The sequence below is a fragment of the Quercus robur genome, chromosome 2, assembly GCF_932294415.1.
Source record: "Quercus robur chromosome 2, dhQueRobu3.1, whole genome shotgun sequence".
In the NCBI taxonomy this organism is placed as follows: domain Eukaryota; kingdom Viridiplantae; phylum Streptophyta; class Magnoliopsida; order Fagales; family Fagaceae; genus Quercus; species Quercus robur.
Genome location: NC_065535.1, coordinates 22,778,631 through 22,793,088, shown reverse-complemented (window position 1 = coordinate 22,793,088; position 14,458 = coordinate 22,778,631). Strand labels below are relative to the sequence as shown.

The window sequence follows — 14,458 nt, the reverse complement described above, 5'->3', positions numbered from 1 at the left end:
AGCACTGATGGCCTCCTCTATGTACAAATCCCATGACTACATTGGTCGGCTACCTTAGTAATGATGTATTCATGAGACCATGGGGATTAATTACCTCGATAGTAGTGTTTATCGAACATCATCACCTTTCTCTCACATCAAAATTTATAACGCTCCACCAATCATCGATCACATTAAATGCAATTGAACCTATTTCTTTTACATGTAGACTTGGCACACATTTTTTGAACTAACTTGAAAGAATAATTTATTAACAAACCTATCACCTCTCACCTTCCACATGTCCTATAAATACCCTTGTGGGGGTAGGTTTAAGCCTTAGACCAAAAACTAAGTTATGTTATCATCTCAATCAATCATAGCGGTCATCCTCAAAAGCAGTTTCCCCTAATTCCCTTCAAATCAGTATTTATTATACCCCACAACAGAAAAATCACATTTATTGTCACTAAGCAATATCCCATCTTGCCTCTAAACGGGAAGTTACTATCCTAACATGTCACCTCAACCAAATTGAGGGGATAACCAGCTGGCAAATATTAAGGGAAGGATTTTTCCACCAAAACTAATGCCTCACACACCTATAATGATTCTCCATTTTGTGGAGCAAGGTATGCAACCTTTGGCACTGCTACTATACCATTTTTATATTTCATCCTCCCACTAGTTTATTGTCTTAACCATTGGAGCCTTCTAGGCCAAACCCCAAGTTGGTTAGGCCCAAATTGAGGTTTCCCTTTCTTAGCAAGCCGTCTTTTAGGTTGCAAAGATCAGTATGATACAGTAGACTTGTTACAGAATAGAAATTTTTGAATTTGACAGATGCTGGCAATTGCAAATAGCAATTTAGTTATTACCTATCAATCAAAGGGGTTTATTATTTGATTTTTCACTTTAAGGGAATATAACTTTAACCCCCATACCTAGAGAACAATGGTGATTGAGATCATTTCGCATTAGCTTGTTCTACGCTATAACTCAAAAATAAATTTGAGGTAGTGTGATACTTTCTTGTCATTAGCCGAGTGACCTTATAAGTTATGGAATTCATTAATCAAGGATTTTGCTAATGTGTACCCTAAGGGCACACATTAATAAACCAATTTTGGAAAAAATTTTATCGGAAATTGAAAAAGTTTTGACAACCTTTTCAATTTCCAATAAAACTTTTTCAAAAATGGATTTGTCCCTATCATGAAAGTGGATTGTGCTAACTTGGTTTATGGAACTAGAATTACCTGGGTCGTACAAGATCCAGTCCCAAATAAGAAAAGTCGGATTCATTTTATCAAGAAGTTGACTGGTTTATGGGTCAACAAGGGGACGAGGTCCGTGAGAAAAATGGGCCGCCTTGTGAAAAAGTCTTTTAAGGTTGGGTTGGGTGATTGGGTCCTCTAAACATTAGAATAAAAAAGATCATGCAGAAATGTGTGTATATATATATATATATATATATATATATAGCAAATAGCAAATTACACCAACCTCTCTTGAGCTTTCACTAAATGACACTCCTCTCCAAAACATTTCAAAAAAGACACTCCACCTCTTACCGTTTCTATAAATATAACATAAGTTTATACCCTTTTAAATTGTTACTTAACTAAATATTTCTACTAAGTGTGAGTTTGGATTGAGATAAAAAATTAAAATTATTTTATTATTTAGTTTATTTTTGCTACTATTCGTGAGTCACACTGTATTATTTCAACAAATTTTTACCTTTATTTACAGTACTTTTAGCAATAAGTTTACAAGTTCAGCAAAATAAACAGTATCCAAACACATCGTAAGAGTCTAAGACTTTTGATGAAATGACACTCCCATAGGTTTATGGATGAATGACACTTACCCCTTTTAAGGTTTGTATAAATGTATAGGAATATTTTATTAGGAATCATTTTTAATTTACACTCCATATGTTTCGATGAAAAACCTTATGTGAAGGTAATTTTCAGCATTTGATTGTATTTGGTAGCATTAAAAAAATTGGTAAAAAGAAAACTATCTTTGGTCAATGGAAAGCTCATGACTTATTGGTTAGAGATTTTTTTCATTAAAAAATTTTGGAAAAAAAACTCCATCTCACACCACATGAAACAAAAGGGTAAAGAATTACGTTTTCAAACTCATTTTCTAAGTTGCTACCAAATACAAGAAAATGAGATAATTTTATAAAAAATACCTTTTGAAAAGCAATTCTTTTTTTTTTTTAAACGTTAATGTTTCTAAAAAAAAGGTTAATGTCAAAACATACATATTTATGTGCAATTCTTAGAAGTTTCATTTTTCTTAGTTGGAAGAGCTTATTTTTGTTGATTTACAGGGCTTAAAAAATAATTTGAATCCAACGGCACCTTACAAAAAAAGGGTAGAGGTATAAAACATTATAAATTAACTTAATAAATTAAATGAGAAAAAGAAGCTCCAACACACAGGCCCTAGTAGCATCATGGTGTTACCAAATTAAATTAGTACTTGAATTTCGTGAAAATCCCAATACAGAGTGTATACAAGGGAAAATCCCCATTCAAAGAGCAAACAAAGAAATCAACTGGAGAACATTTGAATGATCTACACTGCATATTATTCAAAGGATAACTTTTAAGTATTTTTTCAGTTTAAATATTTTATCTCTTATCTTTTTATTTAATTCGAATTTGTCTTTTAACCATTTGTCAAAATACTTTTTTTATTTATCATTAGTTTGTGTTTTTGAGAAAATCAATTTGAATTAATAGTAGGGATAATTTTGGAAATAGTGAAATGTGGACACCAAGAGTCCTATTCCAATTATATACAGAGAAGAGATAATGTACATTGTTAAATTAGGAGCAAAAGATAATGCACTAATCACCAGTTGACCAATAACAATTTGGAATAAAATAGAGTATCCAACTCAATAATGATATACATGAGCTGCAAATCCTCACCCATCTCCCTCTCCTATTTGCATGTTTTATATACATCTTTGAGGAATTACAACTACAACGAATAAAAATCAAAAGATGCTTATACCCCAAAGGAATATGGTTGGCATGGTCGAATGGGTTTGCCATCTCTTTGCAATGAAACAATGAAAATGCCATTTTGGCATTCTATGAATCACATATGTCAGTTTCTAAAGCCTAGGGGATTCCTATTTAGTGAGGATAGGCTAAGTGTTAGATATGCAAACAATCAAAAACAACCAAAAATTTTGTTGTTTGATAGTTACTACAAAACTGCTGAACAAGAGGCAGTACTAAGCCCCTCACCATCTTTCGGTTGAGGTGATATTCCCCATTCTCCTTCGGATTCTAGGGGCTCAAGAACATGGACTCTACCATCAGTAAGCCCTAGAGCAATATTATTGGGTTGAAATGGGTGAGCTGCAATAACAATAGGATAGACCTCCGAACTGCTAAACAATTTTATTTGATCAGTAGATTAGACGTAACAAGCAAATTAATTAATCAATATATTATTATCAGAGAATTTACCTGAGACCTGGTGGTATATATGCAGTAACATTAATCCGGCATCTTAGATAAAGTGTTGCTGCGACAAGAACTTTTATGCACCCATTTTTGAAGCTAACAAATATTGACTGACCATCGCATGAGTACGTCGCATATGTGATTGGAAGATCTGATTCTTGTGGGACCCACTGTAATAAAATTAAGTTTCATCTAGCTCTTTAAAATAGTAATACCAAAAAAGAAAGAAAGAAGGGCAACCAAGGCACCTGCATAGAGTGATTTAGTGTTGGTGCTTCGTATATGTGTATGTTCCTTTCATGGACAGCTAGTAGGTGAATTTGATCTTGGTGAAACTCAATGTGATTTACCACAGGGCACTCTAGCATTTCCCCTTTACTCAGCAAAAACTTACTTGCCAGCTTTTCCCATCCATTTGTGCTCCAAACACACAGCTGGAAAACAATAGAGTTGACCATATCACTTATGGTTAAGATAATTTAATGACCAAACAAACTTGAGAAGCCAACACAGTAATGGATTATGAGTGAGACTTCAACATCTTTTCTAGTTGCAGAGAGAGACTAAAGCACTTTCTGACATTCAAGTTTCAAATAAGGCCACTATAGCTTATAGCAGACTCTGCAATCTAATGATAAATTTAAGGTTATAAGCAGATGAAATTATTTCAAGATATGTTTTACTCCCTCCATCCCTTATTGTTGGCCCTGTTAAGAAAATCCAACTTTTTAAGGGGAATATCATTTAATGCATTGTCATTCAAATAAAAAAGATGCAAGTTCCAAAACTATCCTCCTTTATTTGAACTCTTAATGAAACAGAGAGATTGACTTTTTGAATAAAGTGAACTGGTGAGTTAGAAAATCTATCACAATTATATATAATTACTTTGCAAAGATGGAGTAGATGACTAACAATTTGAACAAAGGGAGTAAAACCCAGTTCAAAATGGCTGGTCAAACATGTTAAATATTTTACCAATCTTTATTCCAATCCCCTTCAACTCGCTTGACCATTTTGGTCAAAGCCCACCGTGGATTGCTTGACCTACCAACTGAACCAGTGAGTCATTGAACCATGGACAGTTCCCATGACCCAGCTGAGCTCATTTTGGAGCCAAGTTAACCCAAAATAGTAACATGGCTAGCACCAAGCTTGAACCTTACTTGTGTACTAATAATGGACTCACACTTTCGTTGTGCTGTTAGGGGCTCAGTGCAAACCACTGAACCAAACCATTTGTTTGATTACACGTAGCCCAAAAAAAAAAAAAAAGCAATTAAATACAGTCCAAATTAAAGGTCAAAGTAGTGAATTCCATGCAAGATATAATCTGCACAAGACAGACCATTTTTAAAGCATAAAAGAGAAGAACAATGAGAGCCCACAAGAAATAAAATCAGTAACACAAAGTTTTCACTGTCAGGACAAAATATCACTTTGCAGTGGATGGGAAGGCCACAAAATGATGCAAAAACATTGAAACCAAACACCCAGAAATAACAACTTTGGTTGTCAAAGACAAAGACAAGCGTACACATATTAACAACTTACCTGTGCGTCAGCTCCTGATGATACAAGCACATTTAGATTTTGAGAAAAGGCAAGGCATGTTATTCTCTTCTGATGGCCTTTGAGGTGGGCTATAGTCTGAACACATGAAGCATCACTATAGCCTAGATTTCAACAAAGATAATTAAAGAGAGAAAATATCTGGCAAATAATAACCTTTTTGGAGTCAAAGCAGCGAATTAAGATTGAGTCATCTAAGCCAATGGCGAAGATATTCTGCATAAGGAAAGTAAAATATGTAGTTGAAGGAGGTGGGGATCCAAATGTTGAAAGTCTCTGCAATCAATAAAAAGGAAAAAGAAAGTAGAAATGATGCCACCAGAAAATGTAAATAATTTCACACAAATGACACAGGAACATAAATTGCATATATTTTTGTCATTTACCTCAAATGTCTCCAAATTGAATATGGAGATCTTCCCTCCTGATGCTGAAAAAAGATAAGGATCTTTTAAGGAAAAGCATGAAAGAGCGTTTTCTGGTTGTGTTCCAATCTCATTGGTCATTATTAGTCCGCTTGAAGGTTGATATAATTGCGGTTCAACATTGGCAGTTGCCTGAAGGAGAAAGGCACATGAAAATTGGCCAGAAGTACTGGAAATAAAAGACTCATGACATAGCATGGGAGTACCTTGCTTGAGGAGTGCTGATCATCACAATACCACCTCCAGAGTTTATGCGTAGCATTTTGTGTTAATGCCAATATGAAATCCCCGGAACATGAATACATCAACCTAGTAACCTAATATGGTTAATAGAATCGGTTGAGGTCCAAAGAAAAAAGTGACCATACAAAAAGCATGGGAAACTGAATACAAATATCAAATACTGCGTCAAGAACAACTTATCATGATGCTTTTCCAACATATTTCATTCAAATTGGAGAAAATAAATGGACTTAGTATATCAAAGCTGTTCAAGTCCATTCTCTAATTGCAAGCTTCATTAAAAGGAAAAAAAAAAATATATTATGAAATGCTCAACATAAATTTGATTAAGCCATATTTAGTTTACTACCATGGCAATGCTGCATTTGAAATGGAATATGGGGCCACCTGCATATGGGGGGGGGGGGGGAGGGGAAGGTGGGGGTTGAGCAAAGGAGAGAGAATAGAAAAGAAATCCCATCACTGAGAAAACTAAATTAGGATAAATTTATTTAGATTGCTCACTCATCCGCCTAATAGCTAACATAGGGATATAGTCCATGAATTAACAATATAACATGTTATTCCTGCTAGACAAAAAGGGAAAACTTCCTATAAATAAGATCAATCCAGCAATGGATTTAAAGCAAAAGGTTTGGGAACCAAGATACATAATGGTAATAAGATGAGTACAACATGAGGAGTGTACATCAACACAATTGCTAGCATCCTTCATTAGTTCTCTTTATGAGTGGTCCTTTGCTTCAGGTCTTATAGATTGTAATTTTGATCAATCTTACATAGGGCCAATTCATATGTAGATATTTTTTCCGTTTAGGCTACTTCGTGTCTTTTCCATGAAGTAGTCTCATTTCAATAAAATTATTCTTACCTATAATAAAAAGAGTTGATATGCGGAGCGGAGATGGATGAGTAGGAATATTGACAAGTACAACTTTACCAATCTGCATGTTCACACAGAAAAATGTGTGCCTGATTGTATTGTCCCCATTTGTATACATCTTGTATACTTGGGTGACTATATTCTAATATCAATAAAGTTTCATTACTTATAAAAAATAAAAAATAAAAATTTACTCATACATAGAAAGAGAAACATTGATGATATTGCTAAAAGTCTTGATTTAGATTGCATTGGAAGTGATGGATCAGCAAATGAAGAAAAGCTAACAAAAAGGAGCTGGAAGGATATGGTCATGGTATACTGCTTTGGATATAGTTCACTTTTAGGAGGATGAAACACTAGGGAACGATTTTCTGTTTCCACAAACAATATGTTTTGAAAGACATATGCAACATATTATATTCTTTCTATAAACCTCCAAAAAAGAAAAGAAAAAAGAGATGCAGATTACAGATAAGTATCCTATTAGTTAATAATTTAGGGCTCCATTATTTTCCACTGCATTCTAGTAGTAGAGCCTTTTTCTCAAAAATCGAGAAAACTTTCCCAACCCCCCCCCACCCCCCCAAAAAAAAAAGAAGAAGAAGAAGAAGAAAAATTGAGTAAACTTTAGAAGGCTTGAGCCAAAATAATCCCATACCCCTCCAGTCAAGGAAGTATCAGGAAGCACCAGTGTCTGGCATTCAGACGGGTCATTAATCTCTGCTAGCTTCCCTGTTGATTTCCCATAAACTCCAGAATTTGCATCTGCCAAGTAGGCATTATCTCTAGACTAAAAAAAATTGGAAAAAGAAGACCATTAGTTACTAATTGTGTGAGTTATTGAATTTATTTATTTTCTTTTAAGCAAGAAAGGAAAAAAAAAAAAAAAACTAATGTATAAATATTAACTAATCCCATGACCACTTGGTACTGATAATTGCCATGCTTCCTGATTGGTAGAAGTTTCTTCACACTTACCCCATATTTCTCTGATGATTTCATACCAGCTTGAAGACTTACATCATTGCAGCAGCTGCTATCATGAAACTAAAATAAATTTAAGATATAAACAACAAAGATGAATTATCAACAACACAAGGTTCATGTAAATATCACATCATAAATAGATATCCTTACCACAAGACCGTTTGGTCCAGGCAGTGCACTTGCTTCTTGACAGTGTGAATTAACAACAATCATTGGCTCACGACAAAGGTAAGGTACTTTTGGGATGTTAACCAGGGAAATGTTCCTTTTATAAAGATCAGTCGTTGAGTTGGCACAATGTGGAATCCACCAGTCCATACTGCAGCATACATATATCGATTCCCAAAGAACAAAAAATCTCAGCAGCCATGTGGCAGTAAAATACTAGCAGATAAGATCATATCTTTGGCTTACATCTTTTTTAATATTGTTAAAAGTCTTGATTTATCCATAGCGGGAAACTTGAGTTTATCTTGCAAAATAGGATTGCTCTTAACTGATTCTTTGAGAACATCACACAAATTAGCCCTCAAAGATGCAGCATCCATGTACTCGTATAGAAAATTATCCTGTCTGCAGGAAAAATTTCCGACAAATTCCAAGAAATACAAATGATTGATTAGCAAAATTTCATTCATGCCTAGAGTTCTCAAAAGCAAAAGCCTATTGTAGAAACCAGAGAAAACCTACAGATCATTCGGAAGTATTTTGATGGCTTGGACTTGATCATTCCTGCAAACACGCACCCCCATTCAAGGAAAAGATAATAAAGACTTTTTCTAGTTACCAAAATAAGTATCAAAAAGAAAGATGAGGTTAGAAAATTGATTTTCTCATACCTTTTATTATTGCGATTCTCAAGAATGGAACTCAACTTGTTTTTATTCTCATAATTATTCAAGACTGGCTACACAATTATTCTTGCTTCCCCCCCCCCCCCCCCCCCCCTCTTTTTAAAATGAATATAATTAATAAAACACGTTTGATAATATCTTGTTTCTCTTCCTTATTGTTTTGTTTTCCAGTTGAAGTAAAAAAAATGTCATATTGAGGGCATAAAACTCCCAATTTTGCAGGCTTTGGGAGAGGTGATTGGTAGATGGCCTTATCCCATTTGTTAAAGAATAAACTTAAAAAATTTACAGCCAAATAAAAGCAAAAACCCATATATAGAAATCTAAAACCCACCTGCCTAAGTTTGCTAGGTACTTCTGCTTCTCCAACGTGAAGAAAATTTTTGCTGAGTGCTGGTTATCATCTGGCATTGTGAATGCGGAGAGGTACTTAACTGCCTTATCCCATTCACCACTAATCACAAACTCCCCAAAATAATTCATATTGAAGAAGATCTTACTTTCTTGCTCCAGTCTTCATGAAATGAAAATTAAGTTAATCTTAAAATAATTAAGCAATAGCTTGCTCATTACTCAAAACAGATAAAAAAAAAGGGGGTGGGGGGGAACACAGCATACTTGTGACATGTCCCCTTCAAATTTTCTTCATCAAGAAACTGAAGTATCAAGTAAATAAGTTCTTCCTGCATATAAATTATGTGCATATCAAAATTAGAAGCTCTCTAAAATGATGTATTCAGCTTAAGAATCTACCCACCAAAAAACAAGTTAGAAAAATATTGGTAGATCAATTACAAAGACAAAGTTCATATAAGAAATTAAATTTTCTAAAAAAAGTGATGGAACTAATCTTCACAGCAATCAAATCAAAATGAAACATAAATGAAAGGGGGAAAAAAAAGAACAGAGAGTTTATTACTTTTATACTTGTTTTCTTTCCTGGATTGGGACAAATGAGTGTTATTATTGACAAAAGTCCTGATTGATTCAATCGGGGGAATATAAGTTTATCTTGCAAAGTAGGATTTTGCTCTACTAATGATTTCAGATCACCCCATGATATGGCTCTTGCAGATTCCTTGTTCACATTCCGGGATAGATGCTCATTGTCCCTGCAGGTAAATTTGCCATTTAAATCTGAGAAATTTCAATACATGAAAATTTTGTTGAGCACCAAAATGTGCAATAGTATTTTTTCATGCCTGAAATTTTTTAAATCAATAAGGTCAGCTAATTCTTCATAGTTTTCATCTTGAAAATCCAAGAAGAATTTCAAATCTGGCCAAAGAACATTCACATCCTCAGCTTGGTCATTCCTGCATATAACCAAGCCCAAATACAATAAGAAAATAAAACAAATTGGCTTTTTCAATTTTCAAAAGTAGATTGGAAAAGAAGAGGAAAAACTTTGAAATCTATTATTGTCCGTATAATTTTCTGAAATAACAAAGCCAACTTATCTAAGCTGCATAAATATTTAAGGCCTCACTGCAAATTTTAAGTAAATATGTAATTTTGTCTTCTTTATCCTTTCTTTACCTCAATTTCAAAAACGGACCTAATAAAATTTATCAACATAAGTCCCAAATTGTAAAAAAATCTTCAATTATGATCCTTAGATTGCCAACCCAAAATTTTGGGACTAAGGGTTTGTTTGTTGTTGTTGTTCTATAATCTTCATCCTCAATTTACCTGTCTAATGCTCCAACTTGTCTAAAGCTAAGTTGATTTTTGATTTCCCAGAAGCAAAAAAAGACATACTTTTATATATTTCTATTTTACATTTATTGTCCTCCAATCCTCAGCAAACAAATAGATGGCAAGAAAAGTTTAAAATATACTAATAAAGATTTTGGTGATGAAAACTGAACATTCAGTTCTGTCAGTAAAGAAGCTTATACCTGACCGATGCTTCATAATATTTCTGCTTTCGTATTTCAAAGAACAACTTCATTGAGTACCTATTATCATTTAGCTTTGTAAATGAAGAAAGATACTCCTCAGCTTTTTCCCATTCACCATTGACAATAGTCTCCCCGAAATAATTCACATTGAAGAAGATCTTTGACTCTTGCTCCAATCTACCTCATAAATTGTTTAAATACATTGATTAACATTTTAAAAAATATTAAACAATTAAATTTGTATCAATGAAATACTTTTCCTGGTTTTAAAAGCTAATCCACTGTAATTTTGCTTCCAAAAAAAAAAAAAAAAAACTTTCCAAATCAGAATAACAAATGCAAAGAATTTAGGCATTTTCGTACTGATATTTCGCAGTACTAATTTTTAGGACGTACATTTTATGCAATTTTACTTTCTAAAGAAAAAAAAGAACCTTCAAAATGCTAATCATTAAAGTAACTAAGAATTTAATTTATCTTTCTCTAGCTCAAAAGGAATAGTAAAAATTGGACCTTGAATGATTAGCATATAAGATTAAGTACTTCCCTTGCTTTCAAGAAAAACAACAATGTTTTCTTCTTCTTTTTTTGGTATTTCAAAAGCAGTATATGTAACCCAATATGCTACACAAAACAAATAACATTAGGGAACTGTTTTGATTAGCATTTGGAAGCACATTTCTGGATTTCAACAACTAGAAACAAAACCCAATCCTTTCATTACAAAAGCAGGATAAGTACTTTCAAATTATATCCAAAATTAAAATGACAACACCTAGCTAGCATCTTGGGGCGAACCCCAAGGGATTCCTCTCAGTAATTACATAGCGTGTGAGTCAAGGGGACTGCATGCACTCAGAAGAATAGTCAGTGCTCGAAGACCCAAAAAAAAAAAAAAAGTAAAATGACAATACATTTCAAACAGATAATGTACTATTTGGTATTGGGTCCAAGACCAAATGGGTGCTCCTAGTTTAACCTTAATATTTCAAAATTACTTTCATATTTCTTTCAGAAAACTGAAATCAATGCAAATTTTTTTTTTTTTTTTTTTTTAAATTCCAAAAGCAAGAGAAGTACTTCCAATTGCCAAAGCCCAGAAAAATGCATAAGAAAAGGACATCACCGTACAAGTGAAGGCTCTCTTTGTAATTCTCTTCGTCAAGGAACTGAAGTATCAAGATTATGAGTTTTGTATAAGAATCCTTGTCTATGTCCATTTCTGTGTACTACAAAGACAAAAAGAGGAAAGTCAAATTAGGGTTTTCCAGAATTAGATCGATCAATTAGCTCAAGATCGATCTAATTCTGGAAACACATGTAAAAAAAATATAAATAAATAAAAACCCACATTTTTGAAAACAACATTAATGGAATGAAAGACAGATAACAGAGAAAAGACAAAGGATGTGGGAATTTACTTGACTAGGTTTTGCTGTTTCCGAAAACAATGAAAAGAGAATATGCGAAGCAGGACGCGAAGAAGCCGTACCGTGGTCTTCGCTCTTCGCTATAAACAATGACTGTTCTTCAGCTACCGAAGATGCGTGGTCTCTACTCCTCTGATAAGTCAATTTGCTTATCATAATACACGTCATTCTTGTACGAGGGAAAGATGCTAAATGTGAAAATTATTAGGTAGTCTCGAACAACAATTTTGTCGTAAATAATAGAATCAACCATAAATAAGTGTCCGGTTAACGAGTGTGGAAAGACGGAACAATTGAAGAAGTATATGTTTATCAGAAAAGTTATCGGATGTTTTAGTTGCATTTATTAGTGCACCATTTTTGAAAAGTTTTTATAGGAAAAAAGAAAAAATATTTGATGCCCTTTTATATTTTTTATTAAATTGGTATCAAAATTTTCTTAAAATGGTTAACTAACAAATGTCCTAAGGTTATCCATTAACCGAATTCATGTTTATTTGCTTTTATTATTTTTCAACATAGCAAGACAAAATAGATTTTAACGAAAGTGTGATGACACTTGTTAACAAAAGCCAAAATACATTTAACTAAGGTATCACTAATCATTAAGAAAAAGAGGTAACTAAACATTAATTAATGAGGTTGTTGAACTTCACCAATCACATTCATTGCACATCAATTTGTAAGCTTATCATTTTTGTTTTCTCCTCTCTAATAAGACGTCCAAAAATACTAGATTAATACAAACTTAACACAAGTGAAACCTTAAAAAAATATTAGATTAATACAAACTTAACACAAGTGAAACCTTAGACAGTTTGGGAAAAAAAAGTTGTAAATGTGCTAAATCATTAATGATGATTAATTTTTCCTGAGAGTTTAAGATTTTAATTTTTGTAAACAAATATCTTACAATGTAAATTGTCAACATTAGCCACCTAATCTCTCATATAGCCGCACTCAAACAATCTCTATCTCTCTCTTAACACCCAAATATAAGATTGAAAACTAGATCACAACTTTACTTAATTATGCATTGTTTTATATTCTAGATAATGTAAACCTCCTTTTGTAAACAAAAATAATATATTTTAATATTATGTTTAAACTATTTATATTTAATTCTCTATATTGAATTAACATTTGTTTACTTAGTATTGATTCATCAAATTAACTTTGGATTCTTTCTCAAAAAAAATAAAAAATAACTTTGGATTAGTTAGCATTAAATAACATTATTGATTAATATTTAAAAATAAAAGGCCCCACTCAAATTTATCACCTTAGGCCTTAAGTAATATCGTGTTGGCCCTATCATTCTACTATAGACACTTGATTTTGTACCTACGATTTAATCAAGGAAAATGACTGGAGTGACCATCCATGTACCCAAAAAATAGTCATTCTTGCATCACATGCATCATTTTATTCTTGCATCACCTACATCATTTTTCCTTTGCATTACATGCATTAATTCATTCATTGCATATCATAAAAATGATCTTGAGATTCTAAAGGTCGCAATGGTGTTTCCGATTTTCGAATCGGACCATCGAATTGAAAGATATCGCATGATCAAGTTTGCACAGTCAGCATGCATTGTGTCTAGATAGAATTGACCACACATGATCAATTTAAATTAATTCTGATTGGTTAAACAATTAAAATTAATTAAATAATTTTGTGATTAGTTGATAATTAGTGTTTAAAATAGGGATGTATGCATGGGAATAAAAGGGATGATTGGATAACAATAAAACTGTAGATAATCTGAACTTTATCAAGATTTATTTTAATGTAATTATCTTCAAGATAATTACTCTTAAAAAAGCCTGAATTATCCAGAAAAGAGACAAAAAATCAAAAACAGAGGTTGAAAACACGTCTAGGTACAAGGATCGGCCAAAAAAACCTAAAAGGAGAAACTAAATAGCACCCAAACACGAAAGCTTGTTCGGCCTCCAAGAGCCAATTCAGCACTTTTGGAGTGCCGAATTTCCCTTGGTTGGGCTTTGGCCCAACGGCCTTCAAGTGACGATAATGCACACCCTTTTCAGTCTTTTCGCAAAAGGATGTGGCCGGATTCAAACCCTAATCGTCCGTACCTATTTTTTAGAGTCATCTAAGCTCTATAAATAGAGACTAAACCTCATAATTCAGCACCTTTTTTTTTTACGTTCTGAGAGGCATACATTTTTTACTCTCAAACCACACATATTTTCTAGTCCTTTCTTTGAGTGTTGCTACAAAATTAGAGTTTTTAGGTTTCAAAGAGAATTGAACAAATTTCTTTGAAAGAACAAAGTGTGCTCATGCAAGAGGTTGTTTCCTTCACCCTTCTCTTGTGATGTGATGATGCATATTATATCTCTTTCTTTTTCAAATATCTATGAATTGTTAATTGTCCTTTTGTTTAAAGCATGATATTTTCTATATGATTGTTATAATCTTTTTCTTGAATGTCAATAAATTTGCACGTGAACAATTATTTTTCTTAAAACAAAACAAGATTTGCATCTGTATAAGATGTAGATCTGAATATTTCTTAAAACAAAACAGATCTACATCTTCATAAAATGTAGATTTGAATTTTTCTTAAAACAAAACAGATCTACATCTTTATAAGATGTAGATTTGAATTTTTTCTCAATATAAAAATAAATCTACATTTTCCTTAG

At 32.9% G+C, this 14,458-nt stretch overlaps 1 protein-coding gene across 3 annotated transcripts; it reads right to left on the bottom strand.

Moving 5' to 3' along the window:
- Positions 1 to 2,860: 2,860 nt before the first annotated feature.
- On the bottom strand, positions 2,861 to 11,989 carry LOC126712917 (topless-related protein 4). Of its 3 annotated transcripts, none has more exons than XM_050412457.1 (19): positions 11,772 to 11,989; positions 11,482 to 11,579; positions 10,348 to 10,527; positions 9,649 to 9,762; positions 9,366 to 9,558; positions 9,065 to 9,129; positions 8,781 to 8,960; positions 8,283 to 8,324; positions 8,007 to 8,165; positions 7,743 to 7,911; positions 7,584 to 7,652; positions 7,264 to 7,395; positions 5,683 to 5,793; positions 5,438 to 5,608; positions 5,208 to 5,267; positions 5,034 to 5,129; positions 3,728 to 3,913; positions 3,483 to 3,649; positions 2,861 to 3,403 (listed from the first exon to the last, which is right to left on the bottom strand). In XM_050412457.1, exons 1-19 carry the CDS (start codon positions 11,946 to 11,948, stop codon positions 3,217 to 3,219), a joined length of 2,556 nt encoding a protein of 851 aa, XP_050268414.1. In that variant the 5' UTR covers positions 11,949 to 11,989; the 3' UTR covers positions 2,861 to 3,216. The 3 variants fall into 3 exon arrangements, with proteins under 3 accessions (XP_050268414.1, XP_050268412.1, XP_050268413.1); XM_050412455.1 differs by having other exon boundaries at positions 5,208 to 5,327; positions 11,772 to 11,986; XM_050412456.1 differs by having other exon boundaries at positions 2,861 to 3,400; positions 5,208 to 5,327; positions 11,772 to 11,982.
- Between the last annotated feature and the right edge of the window lie 2,469 nt (positions 11,990 to 14,458).